At 39.1% G+C, this 19651-nt stretch overlaps 1 protein-coding gene and 1 long non-coding RNA gene across 2 annotated transcripts; one reads left to right on the top strand and one right to left on the bottom strand.

Moving 5' to 3' along the window:
* Positions 1–811: 811 nt before the first annotated feature.
* On the top strand, positions 812–3931 carry LOC133127326 (uncharacterized). The gene is made up of 3 exons (XR_009708614.1): positions 812–887; positions 3448–3527; positions 3613–3931. It is a non-coding gene; the product is annotated as an uncharacterized LOC133127326 (long non-coding RNA).
* alg14 (ALG14 UDP-N-acetylglucosaminyltransferase subunit) lies at positions 2578–17815 on the bottom strand. The gene is made up of 4 exons (XM_061240114.1): positions 17623–17815; positions 16998–17149; positions 14688–14810; positions 2578–3795 (listed from the first exon to the last, which is right to left on the bottom strand). Exons 1-4 carry the CDS (start codon positions 17765–17767, stop codon positions 3565–3567), a joined length of 651 nt encoding a protein of 216 aa, XP_061096098.1. The 5' UTR covers positions 17768–17815; the 3' UTR covers positions 2578–3564.
* Positions 17816–19651: the final 1836 nt, after the last annotated feature.

Below are 19651 nucleotides of genomic sequence, written 5' to 3'. Positions count from 1 at the left end.
CGGAGTCATCAATAATCAAAGTACAGTTACGTAATAACGCTGTGTCCCATCGACATTCTTGGCATTTCACCCACTTTTTCCTGAACATCTGCACATCTGCAGAGCATAAAGGCTCATCTAACAAAAGAGACAAGAGAATCTTTCCATTGGTATTATCGCTGTGATTTAATGTGCTAGCCTATATTCAAAATAAATGTATGCATAGACAAATGAACCAGAATGTACCGCTCACTTGGCAACGGCTATGCATTAGCCCATTTTATGTTTGAAATTACATACCCTCCTCTAGCTTGCATTTTAAAGACATTTCAGCAGCTACTTGCCAGAACACACTGAAGGTGACACTAAGATATGCGTATAATCTTGAAGAAGGTTGAAGAGAGGGCAAGTGCACAAAAAGGCAATACTGCAGGGAAGGGGACAGAGTAGTCTCACAAGGCATATTTAGTCTAATTTCCATATTTGTTCTGTAGATGCCATACAATAGCATACTTTATTCATTGTTCAAAATTACATTTTCTTAAGTTACATCCAACTTACTCCTTAGCCTTTTCTGTTTAGGCTACAAAGAAAGATGATTTCAGAGAATTGGCATGGATATTTTAAATTAATTACACGTATGTGATGTCATGTCTACCAGGGCGATTATAAGGACTCATAACCAAGGCCCGTTAAGTGGCGCTAAACAGTGGCGTCTCGTGAGCTCGAAATTGGTGGCGTGCCAATGGTAGGACTAATCAAGTGACAAGTAACACACAGCTTCTTCTTATTAAAGCATACATTCAATTTATCAGTCAAAATCCGTTTTAATCTCTAAGAACCCTATCCAACAATTACATGTGCCTCAGGATTGTTTGCAGTCTACGCATTGCAGATGTTTTCAAAGTGTGAGTAGGCCTACGGATAAAAAAGTACGCGAATAATGTTCATAAAATGTGCACAATTTCGTAATGCAAATAAATAAATGCATAAGGCATAGACTGCTAAACTGTCTTAATTGGGGAGAGCTGGCTTTTTCTGATAGTAGCCTACTGACTGATTATTTCGTGAATTAAACTGCTTGGTGATTACAACGGATTTTAAAAATTATTTATCATTTGGCACGATGTTAAGCTGCGTGTTATTTTATTGATTTGTCAGATCGTTGACACGCTTGTTAATCAATGAAAATGAAAGAAAGCTTTGGATCAATGATTAGTTTAAAGGAGTTTTCTGCTGAACCAATTTTGAGCTCACACCAATGGTAACATCGTCTGTCATAGATGGCCCACGTGGGTCTTTTTCTTTTTGCATTTTCAGTTGGAAAAGGAAACAAAAATTGTTACATAGTGGTAGTGCAAAAAAGGTTGCAAAGTGGAGAAACTATATGAACATGAATTCAGGTCATTGGTCATTTTAATGGTCGATTTCAATTAAAACTGACAAATGCATTTATTGACTGGCCAGAACACACTTTCTTTAAGGTCAATACAAAATTCAGAGGCCACAGGGAACCTGATCTTTCTTGCATCATTTTCAAAGGCTTTTGACACACATCAGTCCAACTCCACAGCTTGTCTTTGAGAAAGGAAGCATTCACCAGCTTGCCTCTTCAAGATGTGGATTTCAGGCCAAGCATTTGTTCGATAGCTTGTGTTTCAAAAAGGCTTGAGCCGCATCGGCAGTGATTGCGACAAACTGGAAACAATGCCCATCTCCAAACAGATAGTTAGGGTGAGCAGCCAAAGTAACCAACCAACATTTGAGCACATTACAGCACCTGCAAGACATACCTGGTCTTCCTTCAATAACACCTTACTCTGAGGTGCTATTCTCCTGTTTTGTTGGGAAGTCACAACCGATTAAAGCCATTTCAAAGCTTCATTCAGCACTATTGTGCAAACCGTAATGTAGCAGAAATGGTTTAAGCACTAGCGGAACTTCACTGTAGGTTTTTCTAGGGTATATGTCTTTTATATCCATTGTGTATCACTTTACCCTTGAAGCAATGCCGCACTGAGCTCTGCCATGCTTCATCTCATTCCTGTTGATTTAATGACCCCAACAAACTGCCAACACCAATGCTTCATTGGGAGGCTCAGTTTGAAATACTGCCAGTATCTTCACATCTGTTTGTTGTTACAGTATACGTGCTAATCAGTAAGATTATATGTATAGAACCTATCCAAGTGAGTGGTGTACAGCCCAGGCTAATGTTTTCTGAGGTATTGAAACAATGGAAGAGATTTCTGATACTTGGTGCCGTTTAAGGACCTGAGATTAAACCTTCTGTAGTCTGCAATGGAGAGGAAGCTCCAGAGGGACCACTGATCAATACAAATACTGTGCCGTTTATTTTTCATATTTTCAGTTCATCTTTGCATTTGGACTGTCTGAATCAGACTTGCCTAATATCCTTATAACATTAATATACATGGGATCTATTCAGGAGAAAAAATCCAATTGCTATAACAGAAAACCTAATGTGAGAAATACTGGTATTACACAGAACCATTTTCTTAAAATCTGTCTTCCAAAATATAATAACCAGAAATGGTTTTAAATGTATAGGCATGCTAAAAACAGCTGGATGTAACATATTTTCCCTTTTTTGTATTGTGCTGAAAATCAAAACACATCTCAATTATTCCATTTCCTCTCTTCTAAGCAGTGCTATCAAGGGACTACAGTGTCAATGGACAGGAAACCTTTGACAATGGAAATCTACTGGCAGATCCTTCAAGAATGCGTACAAAATAACTAAAAAAAATGCTGCAATCTGCACAATTACAACCTTTGTTTTTTAAATAAATAATCTTGTCTTCCATAGCAAAAATGCTTGAATGCAATCCAAATTTACCAGATAATTTCAAGGAAGAACAGCAACATCTGACAGTGCTCCACAAATATGCTTTAATGTGTATGTACCGTTTCTGATGTGTGAAACGGATGTTTGAAAGAGCCCCAAAGTAAAATATGTCAATAGTACAGTGAAAAGGGAAAACGCTGGGGGAATTCCCTTTCCTTTTTCAGGGAGCCTTTATTAAAAAATATATATATATTTTTTTTAAGTAGAAAAAATGATGGATTACATGAATGATGTCTGAAATGGACAGCAAAGTCTCTGTGGAATGACGCTGTTTACCACCACTGCTTACAGTGTTCGTGTGGAGTCTTGCCTGTATCATTACAGCATTCTTTCAGAGTAAGCTTTCAAAACACTCATTCCTGCAATATTGTGAGACGGGACAATTTTCTCCACTGGTCTGCTTAGCAGCCCAGTCATTTGGACATTTTTGTGTATTCTCAAAATCAGAAAACCCAGATGACCGCATAGCCCCATGTATTCAATCACAATTCTACAGTCACAGGCTACACAAAGTGGCATTACATTTTAATGCATTTTTTTGTACACCTACTGTGTACAATAATGTCCGGAATATGTAACCATAGTGAAATTTCTTACAGACCACGTACTGTATGAACATTAATATCAATACAAAGCTAAGAAGACATCCCCCAGGAAGCAGATAGTGCTAAGTGAACCGGTAAGAGCTGCTGTGTTTTTTTTTTCCCCCCTGTTGTTCAGACTATCCTTCCCATGTAAATCGATCCGGGATATTTGTCTTTTAGGGTCGACCACTGCACAAAGAAGTAATCCGAGAGATAGTAGAGGATCTTTCCGGAGAGGGAGAGGGTCTGGACTCGGCAGATGCTCTCCACGTAGACGATGAGGACCTTCTTCATCCCCGCGGCCCCCAGGAGCAGCCCTGCCACGCATAGGGGGACACACGTCCCTGGGCCGTTGCACAGCACCTGAAACAACAACACGGAGCCGTGAACACAGGCGTGTTTGGACAGCGCGGAGGTCACTGCGGCTCACGCATCCCGGAACGAGGGAGACGGGCAGGGCCTCGCCGATTCCACAAACGAAACGCACAGGCCCTAGATATTAAAAGAGAAACTCTGTGAATTGAGAAGAGTCGGTTGTAAATAATATTCTTTCTCTCTTCCTTTCTCTTGCGCTCCCTTGCCTCGCAAGTGTTAGAGAAATACGGGGCACGCAGGAGAACGGCCGATGGCAGAGGGCCACGGAGTCTGCTGAATTAATCATGGAAAACTTTTCCGAGGCCCGTTTTTGGCAAGCAACGGAATGCAAAGTAAAAACTGTAGGTTAGTTCTGACAGCTGTGTATCACTATGAGTCTGAGGGACTTCCACTGCTCACTACTTAAAGAGAGCACTAACATTAAACTACTGGAGGTGTCTTGGACCCTTTTTAGACTTAGACATTTTTTTTTTACGTTACTACACTACCAACAAGCAAATCGATACTATGTTTGGTTTGGGAAGTTGATACTTTTTTGTCTTGAAAAATACAATGAAAAAAACAATTATAACACAAAAGGGAACTATTTTACAGAATTAACCTGCCACATATAAATATGCAAGCATAATATAAATGTTAATGTACAGCAAATGCTTTTATAAAAGCATGCTTCAAATAAGCTAAATATAAAATAAACTAATATAGACTTGGTAAGACATCTTAAAATTGTGTGGAGTATCAAGTTAAGCAAATTAATCTTCGTAGAAAAATGCTAGGTAAGACAATTCATTTAAAAATAATTATAACAAGTTATTGAATTTGGCTTCATAATAACCATTCAGATTTTTGCAGTTTATACTTGTTTATTGAAATATCTATTTTTAAAATGACTATCCAATGTATGTTTGATTTTGTCTCAGTGTCAACATGAGAAGTTATGAGTGCATGCATCAGTGCATTTACTGCTGCAAGACATACACGTATATCTTGATTCTTGGAAGAAGAAACTACTTTTCCCACACCTATTACTTCAAGAATAAAACCACCATATTTGCATAATGCACATTGAGAAATTCAGGGGACTGATGCTGCCAGGGAATTTATGACACACGGGTTTATGGATGGTGAAACGCTGCTATTCCACACCCATTTGTGAAGGTCTACTTTTGGGAAAGGGGTCATATTGGCCAACAGCAAAGTGCTGACGTTATCACAAAAGGTTGTTACTCAGAGCAGCAAATTTCAACAGGACAGCTGCTACATTTGTTCTTAAACTGGCAGAAATCACAAGCAGGCTGCTGCAAGCCGTCATCAGGACTGTGCAAATTAGAGTCAAAACGTTGTGGGCCACTCCAAATGGGTCACCCGTAAGGGTCGGGTACTGCAGGCTTCATAAAGCCTTTCATGTTCTTTACTGTATGTCAGAGAATGGAGTGCTATTAAGCCATCACCAAGTGCCCAGCCTTATATAATGAGAACCCCTATCTAGAAAATGACATTGTCAACATGATACTTTGTTACACAGCCCATTAAAAACAGAGGCCAACATAATAGAACCCTTATTTTTATTTTAGGTTGTCCTTTCTAAGTTGGCAAACAATCCATTTGGGATTCTGTTAAAAAGTGTCCTGAATGCTGTCACTCATTGATAAGGTAACACAATGGAAAGTAAACAGGTTGCCCAATGTCAAATCTCGTTACTGTGCTACATATTTTGGGGAACATGCAATGTCTGCATTGAAGGATAACTTTCAAAACTGGTGCTTGAGAAGGTTACTGCGCTGAAATAACGATGCTCCAGTCTCCTGTAAAAGTACTCTTTGCAGTGAAAAAGCTTTTCTTTTTGTTGTGATATATTCCAAAACCAGACAAGAACATTCTTTGCATACTTTTCCTATAGTGCCAAGGACCTTGATTTTCAGTGCTGGCTGACAATCACTCTCTGTACAATGCCAACACATAGATTCAGCTACAATGTACTGAAATGCATTATACTGGCAGACGCGAGTATGCCTATAATTAGTGGCTACAGTGAGCTCCAGAATTATTGGCACCCTTATAATATGGTTATAATACATAATATGGTTATTGATATAAGCTTTATTTTCCAACATGTGTAAAGTGGTGTGCTTTATTAATGATTCAATGGAATCAACCAATGTCTTAAAAATTATCGGTATTATAATAAAAAAAGAAAAATATGTAGCTTTTTTTCTTCTTTTTTAAATTTTTATTAAGGGTGCCAATAATTCTGAAGCCTACTGTGCAAGCAGACGGGCACACACACAATCATTCATACACACCCATGCACATAAGTTTTCAGCGCTGATTCCATCAGGTACAATAGAAAGCCACACATGCTCATCATCGTCAGAGGGTGTAAGAATGTGTGACTGCGAATTTTAGTTTATTTTCTGACTCCAAGCTACAGCAGATTTTCTTCTGCCTTGTGTCACCTCTTGAGTAAAAGCCTACTTTTGCAAGGGGAATGCACCTCTCTGGCACCAGTCACCTCTAATTAAGTGGAAAACAGACATACAACTGAGATCAGATGACGAGAAGGGAGAGTATGAAGAGGGCAAAAACTGTAGCATGAAGCATTATCTTTGCTTCCAGACAGATTTGGCAGGCATGTAGTTTTTCCTCACTGATACGCTGGGGTTAGGTGACAAATTGCCTATATTTTGTGTTGACATGAAAGCCACGTTCGTGCCTGAACGGTACCCTAATCCCAATCTTCCACAGCTGAAGCAGCCTGACGATCAACACCTCCTTCCTTTTATCATGCCAGCGAAGACAGTTCACGAACTAATAGCATGTCACAGCACGGCGAATGTGTGTCAGAGTTTCACATAGCGATCAAACGGCATCATGTCTGCACCCATCAGACACACTAGCCATGATGTCATCAACATTAGCTCTATCCCCCGATATAGAGCGCCGTGCATTTCGTCATATTCAAGACACGCCTGGTGACTCACCAGGTTCTTTTGTCACTTCCTGAATAGCTCCGGAACATATTGCAGGTGAGTTGAGTCACAGTGAAGGTGTTCAACTCTCAGTTTCAGTGCACACACCTCATTACACATACTGTAGCTTGAATGGGGGTATAATAATCAGACAACAAAAAAATTGCAAACTTTGTGTCTGAATTGTGATTTTACTGGGATTTTGCATCTGGCATTCATACAGAGAACCTCTCCCTTGACAAAAGGCAGCTGGTAATATTATACAAGATGAATGAGCAGGCTTCTTGCTCATTGAAACTGACAAGAGGCCTGGATGAACAGACCTTTCTGCACAGTAGGCTTCTTTCCCAAGATCAGTGTGATTAAACGTAAGCACAACAGCGCCGAGACTGTGACCTTATATTCATTACGAGTCAAAGAAATAAAGATTAATCAAGCAAGCAATTCGTTGCTTGGACCTTTCTTGTGCCTCTGTCTGCCAGACCAAACGTATTATGTGCCCGTCACTTTGACGTACTGTTGGTTTGTACAGCTGTTTTACGTAGCTGTCTGTGAATGCAGCTTTTCTATTATTATTTTTTGACAACTGGAGACGTTTAGGTCTAGTAACCAGAGGAGATATCACTGTGGCGCTGTTGAAACAGATGGTGATTACATGTCATCATTAAACCACTCCAAGAGATTGTTATTGTTACTGTATGCCATTAGCTGGTGATAAAATCTCACTGAATTAAATCAGAAATCTCTTCAGACATGGAGAAAGAAACAGACAAAAGGTTGTCAGGACCTTGAAATGTTGACATTCTTGCACACTGATCAAGCAGTCTGTAAGATTCTTAAGAACTTACAGAAGGGGGGGAAAGGTCACAAAAGAAAGATTTTCAGCAATCCATTATTCAATTGCGAATTGAATAATTGCGTACTTATACAGAAAAATGCATATGATTTAGCCTAAGGTTTGTGAATAAACTTTAGTATCCTGCGTGAGTGAAAAATTACACACTGATGCCAAAAACTGGTAAGTCTATTATAGCCATTATAATTTGTTTCTGTGCATCATATGAACGAACACGCACAACTTTCCAGACCAGGAAAATTTGAGCCTTTCTGGCACACCCCAGAACTAGAGAAAGCCAAAAAATCCCTGGAAATGGATTGTTCTTTGACTATACTTCAGAGCCTACACTAGGGTCCTGGAATTCAATCCGTGAACTGCCAACTGGACTGCCACAGGCATTTTATTAGGAATGGGTAAGTAACGATTTACACAGAGCAGAGCTACAGCATAGAAGATTGTTGTCCCTCCCTGATTTTTCTCTCTTCATGAAAAATATAAATTGCATGAATTCTCATCTCTCCTTTGGACACCACTATTGTTGCAAATCACAAAAAAATATTACATTGGGAAAAAACACAGCTGTATATATTTTTGTTGGGAGATCTGCAAATAGAATATCCAGAAGGCTATATAACGTAAATGTAAGTAAGTGATACTGCAAAAAAAATGTTTTTTGGGGGTTTTTTTTAAAGCCATAAATGAAGAACCACTGATAAATTAAAATTCACATGGCGCATTACACTAGCACGTGTAGATTTTCAAAAGGCATGACGTAAACCAGATTACAGTTTCTCAAAATGCATTATAGCTATGGGCCTGTAGAATCGCTCTCCTGATAGAACCACAGTTTTTAAATAGTTACATAACAGGTAATAGCACAGTGAATTCCACCACAGCCCTGTAAAACAAATCCATATGATACAATTCGCCTCCATTTTTTTTTGGAAAAGCTTTTAACGCCGCCTCGTACTGCGGAGGTACTGTTGGGCAGCCGGATCACGCTGACGCAAACGACTCTGATTCTGAAGGCCAGAGGGGCAAAAGTGCAGGCTCACAGATGTCCTTTTATGGAAAAACACATGTCTGAGACTGTCCACTTTCCCTCCATTCTTGGCCTGACCTTCCTTTTACGCTCACCCCAACTCAGAAACATCCCATCTCTCCAGCTCATTTGGCCCGAGGCTTGACCATTGTGCACAATTTGGGTAAAAAAAAAACAAAACAACCTTTATACGCTCACATACGAGCACTCAAACCTAAGCGCATATTGGCGAAACACTCAAGGCCAAGAGCATGCTCAACCCACATCAGGAATAGCACAAGCCATTTTATTAGGCTATACGTTCAACAGAAACCAATCAAAAGTTTGTTTAACTTGACTTAGTAGAGTACCCAGGCCTTGATGGTAAAATGAGACAATTTATTGTCCAATTAGAAGCCGACAAAGTCAGCGGCTATTAAATTCCTCAAGTAAAACAGGCATTACAATGTTTATCCAGATATAAAGGGAATCTCCTATAGCAAAAATGAAGAATCCCAATAAACCTGAAAAGAGAAGAAACTTTCTGTTTGGATTTCTCGTCTTAATACCTGGTATAAAAGGCTCTTTCATCTTTGCCATGTGGGGAAATAAAAGCAAAGGCAAAAGCATGCCTAATATGAGCACAGCATAGAGTGCAGGAATGTAGGCATTTTTCTGTATTTCAGGAAAAAGCAGAGAGCCTTGCATCCTCATTCACTTCTGTTCTGAACCATGAGCAAAATGGCCAAAGGGGGAAGGGCAACACTGGTGAAAATGCAAGGACTGCAGGTCATGAAAGAGGCACTGAATGCGTGACCATGAAATAGCACCATGTTGCTTTCTGTTTCTCCTGTTCTCCTCTCCAAGTTGGACGACCCACTGCAGTGCAGCAGTGCAGCAGTGGGCTGCTTAGACATGCTCCGCCCCCCGACCATCTCTCACGCACTCGTCCCAGGAGACAAAGAAACCTGATGCTGTTTCTTTTTTTTTTTTACCCCCAAACTCTGAAGCTGAGCCTCACAGCTGGCTGAAGAACCAGTCCAATCCTGCCATATCCTGTGAACAAGGCCTTTCTACTGCCTGTGCTATTATTCCACAGAAATGGAGAGGGAGAAGGAGAGACAGAGGCTCTGTTTGTCTGTTCGTTCCTGTAGGAATACTATGAACAAGTTTCACTCTCTCACTCAGTCTCTCTCCTCAGCTAAAGAGGTAGCACTATTCTTCAATGAAGCAGACCCCATTCAACTTGTCAAAACAATTAATGGACTGTTATTCTGCCTTGAACTTGCCTGAAAATTATCCCTGTCTGTGATACAAATAATAATTGATTTATTCCATAGTGAGTAGTAGTATTTGAGTCGCCTTTGACTAGCCTGGCCATTCTCCTCTGACCTCTCACATTAACAACGTGTTTTTGGCCTCAGACCTGCGGCTCACTGGATGTTTCTTGATTTTCTTGGTTTTCACACCAGATCAGCCATTTCTGTAATACTCAAACCACCCTGTCTGGCAGCAACACTCATTAAAGTCACTGAGATCACATTTCTTCCCCAGTGTGACATTTGGCCTGAAAAACACCTGAACCTCTTAACCACATCTGCATGGTTTTTTTGCATTGAGTAGCTGCCATATGATTGGCTGATTAAATACTTCTATTAATCTGGTGTACAGAGCTGCCAAAAAAAGTAGTCACTGAGTGTATAATATAGAGTTTGCAATACAAATATTACTTTGTTGATTCACAAATAGGTGTAGTATAAACACCTGTCAAATTAATTAAGTAATTAATTACTTTTGGCCAAGCAACACTTTAAGAACAAACAATGAAATTAGTTTTCACCAAATACAATAGTGCCCTAAATGAAATTTAAAAAGTGGCAGATTATAGTATAACAAACTAATGAGAGCATAAAGGGCAATTTGACAAGAATGTGAAGGCCATTTCTGCTAATTACTGATTACTGAATGCCTCAGTTATGTTAATTATAGGAAATAAATCTTTTAGATGTTTTTAAAGGGCTTTCAGAAAGTTCAAAAAGTATTCTCATAATCCTACCCATAAAATGATTCCAGAGTAAAGGCCCGGACACACCAAACCAACGGTCGGCCGTCGGACGTCGGTGGCGCCCTGTCGGCCGAGTCTTTCCGGTGTGTCCCGCACGCCGACACTCCGTCGGCGTGTTTTGGAGGGCTCCGACGCCGATTCAACATGTTGAATCGGCGTCGGAGCCCCCGGAGCCTTCGATGAGAGAGAGCTCTCTGATTGGCTGTCCAGCTAGCGAATCAGTGCACGAGAAGAGAAACGGAAGCGACGAAAGCAAGCCATTCCAAAGTTACTATCACTACCAGACATAATTTTCGATTAGTATTACTAAATAGCGAGAGAACAAGGAAATTGCTGCAAACTGTTTGTTGTGAGCGAGACAATGGCTGCTTCTAGGTCCAATGCAATGCAAACGCATTCCCCGGTCTTCCGGTTTCCATTTTTTGAAAGACAAATACAGACTACCGCCACCTGCTGGTGTGGAGAGTTACTACCTCTCACGCAGGCGCAGAACGTACGTGCAACTCGGCCATCGGCGGACCGTCGTTGCGGTGTGTTCGGCACAGCCAACATTAACGATGCGTAACGACGCGTATCGACGCGAGGCGATCTTTGTCGGCGCTCCGCGGCCGACCGTCGGTTTGGTGTATCCGGGCCTTAACAATTAAACAAATATTGAATAATTCACAGTTTGAAAAGGCATAGGACGAAACAGTCTACAATTATTTGCTGCTAGGACATTTTATCATTGAAATGACCACATATAGCAGTCCAGGTAATAGTTAAACCAAATGCTGCCCATTCAAGAAACTAGACATGGGCAGGGTATATACGACCTTGCTAATACGACCTCCTGCGCACCATTCGTGTATAGCCATTCATATTACACCTTTTTACATTGTCATTCTATTTCCGCATTGCACATTGTTAAATAAATTGTATTAATTTTATCCTGCATCCTCATTGACTCACACCACTGCACTAGCAGTTTAGAGTCCTAACAGACAGACAACATAGGATACCTGCATCATCAGTCACTGTGCCGTCACAAGATACATAATTGTATCATTGTAGGCTATACAGGCCAGAGGCACGTCTGTGTCTACACAGATATACAGCAATCGTATAGAGCCACACTATTGGCAGACATTTGCAGTTTCTTTTGTTGAGGAGCAGTTAAACTTATCTTTTGGAGTCAGATAAATGAGAAAACATCTAATTAACCCTTTTCCAGAAGTGCCTAGTAAGACTACACAAGTTTCCTTCACCTCTTAGATACTTCAGCTTTTTGGTGTATTTGGGGGGTTCTTACAAGTCCAATATAAAATCACGTTCACAGTTAAAACATTTCACTTGATGTGTGAATGTGTGGTGCTTGTCATAATCATGTTTACTTATTGGAATGCTGTTTCAATTTAGCACAAACAGTCTGTGTAGATGCTGAGAGCAAAAAAACAAGCATACAAATAAATCATACTAGTGTCCTCAATAATGTATTAATTAAATTAATGTTTACCTGGCTCACAACAATAAAATATATGTAATATTTGACAAACAAAATCCCTCTTACACTTCTTACATGATAAAAATTGTTCATGTATATTATCATAGCACCCACTTGGCTGAGGGGAAGAAAAAAAAAAAACAAAAAAAAAAGATGTAAAAAAAAAAAAAGACAATGTTATGGATGTGACGCAAAAAGACAGGAATTTTGGGGAGACTACACTTTCTAAGAACTCTGTGAAAGTTCAATATGCAATGTAGCCATTACTTTGAAGCTATTTTGAAAATATTTGTAATATTTGAGCAAATACCAGCGTTATCGATGTGATGCCATTTCTTTAAGGATGTGATGCAATAAAATTCTACGATAAACCATTTGTTGTCATCTGAAATGGTTTGGAATGTGAGTTTTGACATATAGAAAACCATCTGAAATGGTTTTGAATGTTTTCAAGATGACATCCAATGGTAAAAGGACTAATAAAACATTTTCAGGCATTTTATTTTGGTTAGCATATGTTCAGATTTCAAAATGGTCACATAGTCAACTATTTGGGAAATTTTACAAGTAATCGCAAACAAACTAGTAGGCAAAGGAAGACCACTACAGTTGACGACTGATAAATTTGCATTATAATGAAGCCCCCAAACACCTGTCTGATAGATCAGAAACACTCTTCAGGAGGCAGATGTGAATGCGTCAGTAACTATGGTGCACAGAAGACAAACAGAACTACAGAGGCTACACTGCAAGATGTGAACTACTATTTAGCCACAACATGGATAGCCAGGTTACAGTGTGTACATAAAAGAGCAGGGCTTCTTAAATGTTTCTGATTAGTCAGGTGTATTCAATTGCTGCATAGTGCAAGTATAAGAAAGCTTTCAGTATCTAGTCTTGATTCTAGGCTTTTGATTGCCTTTGGAGTCTGTTATTGCCGTTTGTCAACATGAAGACTGGAGTTGTGCCAATGACAGTCAAGGAAGCCATTATGAGGCAGAGAAATATGAAAAAGCAGTCGGAGACATACACCAAACAATATGCTTACCAAAATAAATTGTTTTTAATATCATCAAGGGCAAATGCTCTGGTTGACATTACTGGAATGAATTTGTGTGTGAAACAAGCCAGACAGCAAAATGGTGAAAAAACTTTTTTTTATATGAAACCTATCAAGGTTTGTATAAATATGTATTTTTAAATTTAGTGGTCAACAGTGACAACTTAAGACCTAATAAAAATGAGTAACTACAAAGTGACTTAAACAGGATGACAGGGACCTATTTTTTTATTGCCTCTGTATTCCACAATTTTAGAATTGCAATCAAACAGTGCACATGTGCTTAAAATGCAGATTCTCAGATTCACCTTACAGAAATGAGAGCACTTTTTATACATGCTGTGAGCTCCATAATTGGTAAAGAATTTTGCTTCTGTATTACACAATTTTAGATTTGTAATCAGACCATTCTGTGAGATACATTATTATTGAGATACATGAATTATTATTGATTTATAGTATTATATTCGCTGTGCATATAAAAACAAAAGATACTCTGGAAATAAACTCTGAAAATGATAAAAAATGATGAAACAAGTCATCGGGTCGGTTTTCATGTGATTTGTTCAGTGTAAAAAGGAATCTTTGCACAGTTCTCTGAATTGAAATACCTAGCCTAGAGAAGGATGCATTATTTCAGTCCAAATGACACGTTCACTAATGCAGGACACTATTACAGTACACTAGCTGCGTCAACACATTGACAGTAGGTACTTTAGCAAGTTAGATAACATTAAACTTGTTCAAAATGCCAAAACAAAATGGTCTAAAGTATCGCCAAATTTTACCCAAAAGGACTCAAACAATGGGATGCACCTTTGCAAGAAACAGACATTCTTTAATGTCTTCTTATTTCATGAAGTTTCCTTAACGGTCACATCCGTAACGTTCAAAAAGATACTGACGATTAGAAAAAAGGAACCAATTATAGATACGTCGGTGAAAGTTAAGTTTTGCATATACATTTTTAATACAATCCAATTTCAAATGCCTGTTTTACAGAAACCTTTCCTCAAAAACTTGACGGATGTTACATTAGGGGTTGCAGTCAGCCTCTCACCTTTCACAAGATTCTAGAATTATCAATTAAAACTGAATGCACTTAAATTCGATTTCATTAAATAAATAAATACAAAAACCAACATTGGTAGATGTGAGTGAAAAAACAAGTTCAGTGAGCCCTTAAATTTAGTTGACTGAAAAGGCCTATTTTTTGTGCGCACTGTAATGGCAATAACATGCTGTTTAATGAATACAATTGCCAAACTAAGTCTGCTCACCAAAATATACACCTTAAGGCTAAATGTGAAAGAAGTTTAATTGGTAAATAAGTAAGTTTATGTTTTCATGTTCAGGTTGACATTACTGTGGAATTACCCACTTAAGAGAATTTTGGAGCGTGAACCAAATCCAGCAAGGAGCAACATATGGCCCCTAAACCTACCATATCTGGCCTGAGCTTGAAGACCAGTGGAACTGAGTAGAGGAGGGCATTCAGAGTGGTGAGAAGAGAGGAGCTCCAGGACTGACGCACCTCACGGCTACGAGGGATTCGATGAATGGTGAACTGCAGTGAAGAGGAGGATGACAGAGTGGAGAGAGAGCAGATCAATCATTTTTGGCATCAAACAAATATAAATAATGGTCGTAACACAATATTAACTGTAGATAAGTATGGCCATATTTGCAAGGAATACGTTTTAACCATGAAGCATTTGTATGGGATAGAAGAATCCCTGCTATTTCACCCCAGCCATATACCATTACCCAAAAGGTCAACAACAAGCCAAAATTCAAGTGAACAAATTGGATTTACAGAGACGTGTATTCATTCTGGATTAGTACAAAGGATGCCTGAATTCAATTGAAAAACATTTATTTATGACCTATTAGTCCTGTGATTTTAGTCCCATATGAATCATCCATGACCATAATTTTTACAGACATGGAAAATTCAGAGGATTCAAATCACAGGACTAATAGCTCATAAATACAATTACAGGATGTTGAGGTAAAAGTAGTCCTGTGTGAATAGGGCTTGATTTATGCTGGTATAGCTGGTTTCAGAAGTAATTTGTCAACTACAAATATTACCTTGGATTCTATTCATTCAGCTGTAAATATGCATCATTCTGGATGAAAAGTCACCTATCAGTTTTGTATTCTAGAAAAATAATAGGGAACTACAGAGGACAACGGTTTGAAAAGAAGTACAGTTCTCCACCTGCTGGTGGGTGCTGGGCTTGTCATTGAGCTCACAGTTCCTAACTAAGTTTGGAATCTATCTAAAATTTGTGGTTTTACAGTTGAAGTCACAGCAATTTATACACCGAAATGAATATGTATGGTATAGGAACAGTATTTTTAAAAGTCAACGCTTACACACACAAGCCGCAGAATTATTAATTTCTTGTACATCTTAAACCCCTTCAAGCCCATGCCAAATCTGGCCAATCCTCACCTATTTATGTAGTGTTCTGTTTAAGGGTTTATGAAGCCTGGTGTGAGCATCACAGAGACTAAATTAAGACACTTGTACCATTTACAACACTATTTTTATTTATTTTCATAATTTAGGTATAAAGTGCCACAAATACAAAAACATTGAGGTGAAAATGCAAAAATGAAAGTCCTTTAGTTACTGAGAGCAAGAAATGCCAAATAGGTAAAACTATACCTTTCCTGGATCATAAACTTCTTGACCACAAGTGTGCAAACTCCTATGAAGGCCTAGGAAGTAATGTAAGCAGTGTACTCTGTGTCCTTTAGTATCTCCAAATCTATCCAAAAAAGCTCAATTGTGCATTGCTGTAAATCATAAAATAATTTGACTACAAATCAGCCGTTTTGACTCAACTCTCTTCTGTATAATCTCCAAGCCTTTCTGTCCAGATGAATATAAAGATGAAACATTGATATCACATTGGAAAATAATGTCAAAGAAATATTCAACACTGTGGTGCACATATCTAAATATGCATGTAACCTTTTGTTGCAAGGGGATTTCAAATCTCAATTTCAGTGTGAGTGATATGAATTCTAACAAAGCCTGCCATATATAAAAATATTAAAATATATTGTAATGTTACAACCAGAAATACGTACATCTTCGTCATATTCGTATGTATCCTAGAGTTCATGCTTCCTCGTTTTCTTCTGACTCACTCCCCAAATCCATGTCAACATAGCTAGAATTTACTGTAGCCATGCAAATGAGTCAGCAAAATTAAATTAAGTAAAAGCTTAAAAACAACAATTATGACTCCAGTGCCTGTATATTACTGCATAATGTTATGGATGAAGGCACAAAGCAGCCTGCAAGGAGGTATATACACATCATCTGTGGTTGGCTGAGCTGAACTCCTGGCCTGACCTGCAGCAGCTGCCTTCCAGCGCACACTGAGGGGAGGAAAGTATCATGGGCAGTCTCAGGATGCCCACGCAAGGGGTTGACGGTTCTATACTTAATTATGTTTTTGTACAGCTGGGTGACTCCAAACATGGATGGAAGATTAGAGATCCTCAATTCAGAGAACAGAAACTGGGAGCTATTAAGTATTCGACTTAATTTTGCCTCAGACACTGCTTGTGGAAGTGGATACTATACAAAGCAGAAGGCAATTCATTTGTATTACAAAATGTAGGTAGCTAAGCGTGTACAGTACTGTTCATGATTGTCACCTGTCAGCAAAGGGACCGTTCAGAATGACAAATGAAAGGTTGAAGCAAATGGATTTAGATTACCGCCATTTACCTTTGCTTGTGCATCCATTTCATTTTTCGAAGTTTCCAGGGTTCGGATCTTGTCTTCACTCATTTTATCCGTGTCAGCGATGACGTAATGACGGGGGCTATATGCATGAGAGAGACTCTCCACCAAGCGCAGAACCTCTGTGGTGTGACCTCCTGTAATATATTGGTGCAAAAGGGTTTGAATGAAAGATATTATCTGAATCAATTTCGTTTGTCGACCTATTAAGCTTACGAGTCTTTAAACAATGTCCGATTCAGGCTATATGATTAGATATCATTTGACAAATTCTGGTTCACCATTGATACATTATAGCCCAATAAGTATCCTCCGAAAAATAATTAAATGTAGTCCATGTACTGACGTAAGCAGAATACAGCTATCACTGTGTAGCTAACATTTGTCTCAAGCTTGCCAAGTTCTGAATCCAGCCTACGCTACCATGTGTATTGGTCCGTAAGTATTACCATTTCAAGCAAAAGATCAGTCTTTCATTTGACATTAAACTAGTTAACCTAGCTTACTGATGTTAGTTACTCTAGTTCTTAGTTAGCATGAATGTTAGCTAGATTGACGTCAGCTACAAGGCTATGTGGAAGTGAATTAGCTAACTAGCTGATTACCTTACCTGATCCTGCGACAACGAGCAAGCTGACAGAGCCCTTCTTTCCTGGTTTGCATTCTGATCCCTTCCTCACAACAATCAATAAACGTATAGCAAAAACGAATACTATAAAACATATTCCAGCGATAACTCCCCCAAACATTGCCATAATAACAAAACTTCAAATACACCAAAGCATGGCGGCTGTTTGCAGCAACGGAAGACACTTGCGGACAAACCTAACGGACAACGCGCTTATGAAAACTTTCAAATCTTTTCCCGCAGTGATTCGAAAACATTCATTTGCTTTTCACCAAGAAGGTGAACTTATCATAGTTTATACTTCCTTGTTCTCCCCTTAGTTCACAGCGAAGTGTGGATCATCCCAAATAGCATTTCTACTATAACTCATTTGTTATACACTGTGCCTCTCCCTCATTCTTTTCTTTTGTATTTTAAGCTGTTACTGTCACCTACTTTTGTGTTTTAAAACCTACATCTTGTGAACTGGAATATCTTTGACACACTTCTACTAAGAACTCCATACCATCTTGGCTGGCTATTTCCCTTTTAACCTAAATTTTAATATCCCATTCACTGGCTTCATCGCAACATTCCCTGCCCTGTCTTCAGTTCAGTACTAGCTTCTTCCTTTAACCCATGGATTGCTGTAACACTGTGAATAAACAGTTCCAAACAGTGATCAGCAAAGACAAGTTGCCAGAAATCCAAAAATATTGCTAACCTGGCTGCTATATCCACAACCACTGTAGAATCTCTTCTCTGGAAAAACGGCAAGCTGCAACCACTAATACACACAAACTCTGGCCTCATTCCCCCTCCCTTCTCATTACAGGTGACTTTGCCGTGTTCTTTGAGGGAAAGTTGCTGACATCTGTAGGCTTTCAAGTCCCCAGCTGCACAGCACACCATCCTCACTGCACCTCAATGTCTTTTTTTTCCATCTTCTCTCCCCAAACTATCTGCAGTGTCTTGCAGCTACAGCCGTCCAGCAAATAGACAATTATCTGAAAATTATCTTGTAGAAAAAGCCTCCTACTATGTTATGATGTTTTCATTCATTGACAACCAGGATCTCAGCTCCTTCTTCTCATTTCCTTTGAATCGGATTTGGTTTAAAAATTTATTTATCAACATTTATGCTTATTGTTCCTCCTACCATTGCTATTCTGATGTGTCACGTGATTCTTACTCTCCCCCAACTTAATCACATTAAAAAATATCTTAAAAGGTTTTTAAGATGTGCGCACCCAAGGAAAGTCCCAGGAACCAAAAAAAATAAAAAAATGGAAAAGGCCAGAACTCACATGATGAAGATTGCACATTTTTTTTGCCTTAAATATACCTATACCTTATTGAGATCTTTGCATGAATGATTAACCTCCTCCTAAGCCTTGACTGGAATTGACTGGCCTACTTTACATTCTGAGTAAATGCTGTCCTTTTCAGGCCATCTCCATGTCTCTTGGTTCTCAGTCAGGCTTGCACAAATCTCCATCTGACTCAGTAACAGACAATCTTTACAGATGGTGTCACATTAGTGTTGCTGTATAGCAGATTCCTACCCAAAAGCATAACCGCACTTCGTCTGTCCCACACCACCTACCTTGCCAATTTCCTTGTTTAGGCCATTGTATGGTCCCATATGAACTGATAACGGTCCACTCCTTGCTACTGCCACCAGATTAGTGTGTAGTGGTGTGTCTTTCCCCACAAGGGGGGCACAATATACAATATTTTATTGTATTTATTGTGTTGTATGCAATCCACTAGGTCCAGGTTACAACACATGCTCAACCTCATTCCATCAGTAAACCTTGCACCTCTGCATGAGCTGGGTAACTTCTGGTAATATAGGAGGCACCCACCCAGTGGGGTCCAAATAGTGGAATATTGTAGCCAGCTCTGCAACCGTCAAAACAATATCACAAACTTTCAGTGCAAAACCCACTGTATCCCACATACCACTAAGAACAGAAAGTCCTGCTTAGATCATTGTTAGACATCATGTTTATATTGTATTATGATCATT

Source organism: Conger conger, chromosome 4 (genome assembly GCF_963514075.1).
Source record: "Conger conger chromosome 4, fConCon1.1, whole genome shotgun sequence".
NCBI lineage: Eukaryota > Metazoa > Chordata > Actinopteri > Anguilliformes > Congridae > Conger > Conger conger.
This window is presented reverse-complemented; position numbering and strand designations above follow the sequence as displayed.

Bases quoted from the DNA above. Each gene is read 5' to 3' on its own strand.
- alg14 (XM_061240114.1), bottom strand. From the start codon at position 17,767: ATGGCAATGTTTGGGGGAGTTATCGCTGGAATATGTTTTATAGTATTC. The intron at 14,811-16,997 runs GTAAATGGCGGT...TCTTCACTGCAG, and splicing joins AAATGGATGCACAAGCAAAG to TTCACCATTCATCGAATCCC. The intron at 3,796-14,687 runs GTAGGTTTAGGG...TTGTTGTTTCAG, and splicing joins TCAAGCTCAGGCCAGATATG to GTGCTGTGCAACGGCCCAGG.